The sequence below is a fragment of the Camellia sinensis genome, chromosome 8, assembly GCF_055761805.1.
Source record: "Camellia sinensis isolate YWXY chromosome 8, ASM5576180v1, whole genome shotgun sequence".
NCBI lineage: Eukaryota > Viridiplantae > Streptophyta > Magnoliopsida > Ericales > Theaceae > Camellia > Camellia sinensis.
Window position 1 is genome coordinate 130,105,977 of NC_138968.1, and position 2,968 is coordinate 130,108,944.

Here is a 2,968-nt window from a genome sequence, read left to right on the forward strand (position 1 = left end):
CACCACAAGCTTCGTTTGAATGCCTCCAAGTGCACTTTCGGAGTCGGCACCGGGAAGTTCTTGGGCTTTTTGGTCACAAACCGAGGAATTGAAGCCGACCCATCCCAAATCAAGGTGATACAAGAACTGGAGCGCCCAAACTCCACAAAGGACGTGCAACATCTTGCCGGGATGGCAGCCGCGTTGAACAGATTTATCAGCCGGTCTTCAGATCGTTGCAGGCCCTTCTTCAAAACTTTGAAGGCCAAGTTTTTCTAGGATGACGAATGTGACCATGCACTGGTGGATCTAAAAGTGTACCTTTCCTCAGCCCCAATCTTGGTCACGCCAAAACCTGGTGAAGAATTGTATCTCTACTTGGCAGTCTCTCAACATGCGGTGAGCGCCGTCCTAGTTCGTGCTGAAGGCATCCAGCACCTGCCCATCTTCTATGTAAGCAAGACTCTGCTCCCTTCTGAGACGAGATATCTTCCGCTGGAAAAATTAGCGCTGGCCCTGATGATGGTTTCGAGAAAGCTGGCGCACTATTTTCATGCCCATGCAATAGTTGTGATAACCGAGTTTCCACCTAAGGTGCTCTTTAAAAAGGTAGACTTTACCGGGAGAATCTTGAAATGGGTCGTGGAATTGGGGCAGTACGACATCAAGTTCCGACTGCGCACCGCAATTAAGGCTCAAGCCCTTGCAGACTTTGTGGCAGAATTTGCCCCTGGAATGCATCCGGTTTGCCCGGTTGATTTGGCTAGAGTGGATTTGGCACAGCCCGCGGTTCAGGCAATGGCAATGAATGTTGGCTTGCAAGTGGAAGAAGAGCAAATGACAGTTGAACTTGAGAACCCGGATAACTCATTGGGTTGTGAACCCAGCCAAGGCACGGAAAGAGACCAGAATGAGCCGACTAGAGCCTTGAAGTTAAGAAGCTCACAAAACCCCTCTGATTGCTGGAAGCTGTTCATTGGCGAGATATGGAAGCTCTTCGTCGATAGGGCATCCAACAGAAATGGGACCGGGCTGGGTATCGTACTGACTTCACCGGACGGGCTGGTTATCGAGCAAGTAATTACGCTCGGCTTTTCGGCGTCCAATAATGAGGTAGAGTATGAAGCCCTCCTCGCCGGACTGAGGAGTGCATTGAGGATGAAAGCGTCGGCTCTAATGGTGTTTAGTGACTCCAAACTGGTGATCAATCAGGTCTCCGGGGAGTATGAGGCCAGGGATGAAAGAATGGCCAAGTATCAGGCGCTGGTGCGCGCAGAGATCAAGAAGTTCGCCGCCATACGAGTAGAGCAAATCAACCGTGAAGAAAACAACGCAACAGACGAACTGGCTAGCCTTGCATCTACGCAATCAGCCTTCCCTAATCCCTTGATGATAGAATTCTTGCCTCGGCCAAGCATTGAGGAGCCAGAAGTGCCCAAGGTACTGTGCGCCGACTTGGGACCTTCCTGGATGGACCCCATCTCCACCTTCCTGAAAGATAGAGTTCTGCTTGAAAAAAAAAAGGCAGCCAACAAAATTTGGGCTAAGTCAGAGCGGTTTTGGCTCTCGTCGTCTGGAGCCTTGTACAAGAAGTCCTTTACCGGGCTGCTCCTAAAGTGTGTCCATCCCGCCAAAGTAGAAGCTTTCCTCTATGAGATTCATGAGGGCATTTGCGGGAGCCATACAGGGGGCAGATCTTTGGCTTACCGAGCAATCTCCCAAGGTTACTGGTGGCCATGCATGCAGGCAGATGCGTAGAAATACGTTCGCCGGTGTGAAAAGTGTCAGAAATTCGCTCACCAAATCCACTAGCCAGCCAGAGAGTTGCTCCCCCTTACAAGTCCTTGGCCGTTCGCACTTTGGGGACTGGATATTGTGGGGCCACTCCCAGCTGCCCCGGGCAACCGCAAGTTCTTCATCACTGCTACCGACTACTTCACCAAGTGGGTTGAGGCCGAGCCTTTGGCAACCATAAAGGAAAAAGATGTGAAGAAGTTTATTTGGAAAAATGTTATCACTCGCTTTGGTATACCAAAGGCCCTCATCTCAGATAATGGTACTTAGTTCGATAGGAAACTCTTTCGTGGATTTTGCGAAGAGCTGAAGATTGAGTTCTACAATTCAACACCGGCCTATCCTCAGTCAAATGGGCAAGCGGAGGCCTCCAACAAGACCATCCTAGACGGGCTGAAGAAGCATCTTGAAAAAGCCAAAGGGAAGTGGGCTGAAGAACTCCCTAATGTGCTCTGGGCATACCGCACTACGCCAAGACGATCGACCGGAGAGACACCATTCGCCTTGGCCTATGGCATGGAAGCCGTTATCCCGCTGGAAATTGGTATACCAACTATTCGGTCTGAGAGTTTCCAGCCAGATTTGAACAATGAAGCAGTCGCATTGGAGCTTGACCTAGCCGAAGAAAGAAGAGAACGGGCTCTGATCCACATAGCGGCCTATCAGCAGGAACTTTCCAAGAAATACAACAAGGCTGTGCACCCCAGGCTGTTCAAAATCGGGGACTGGGTCTTGAGAAAGGTGATGGGCAACACGGTGGTCCCTGGCGAAGGAAAACTTGGTACAAATTGGGAAGGACCATATAAGGTGACTGGCCTGGCAGGCAAAGGGGCACACCATCTGGAAGATTTAGATGGTAAAGCTATCCCCAGACCGTGGAATGTAGCCAACCTTAAGATCTTTTACTTTTGAAATGTAATCGCTTTTGTTGCTTAGCTTTCTAGACCTTTAGCCTTCTGGCATTCGATGTAAGGATAGCACTACTCTTTGAAATGAAAAATGTCTCTACTTTTTGTTTATACTATGTGATTTGCAAGGATATTGGGCCTCTAAGGATGCCAAGGGTAGGGAGACCAACCTGAAAGGGGCCGAACTGATCTCCTCTCACCGGTATAGAAACAGACCACACAAACAGTTGGTGTATTGTCCAATTTGCATAAGGCCCGAGCTGATTTTTGCTTGCCCCATTGGAATG

At 49.6% G+C, this 2,968-nt stretch overlaps 1 protein-coding gene across 1 annotated transcript; it reads left to right on the forward strand.

The window, feature by feature from the left end:
• Positions 1-501: 501 nt before the first annotated feature.
• LOC145798046 (uncharacterized) lies at positions 502-2,685 on the forward strand. The gene is made up of 3 exons (XM_082885499.1): positions 502-1,702; positions 1,871-2,035; positions 2,078-2,685. Exons 1-3 carry the CDS (start codon positions 502-504, stop codon positions 2,683-2,685), a joined length of 1,974 nt encoding a protein of 657 aa, XP_082741625.1.
• Positions 2,686-2,968: the final 283 nt, after the last annotated feature.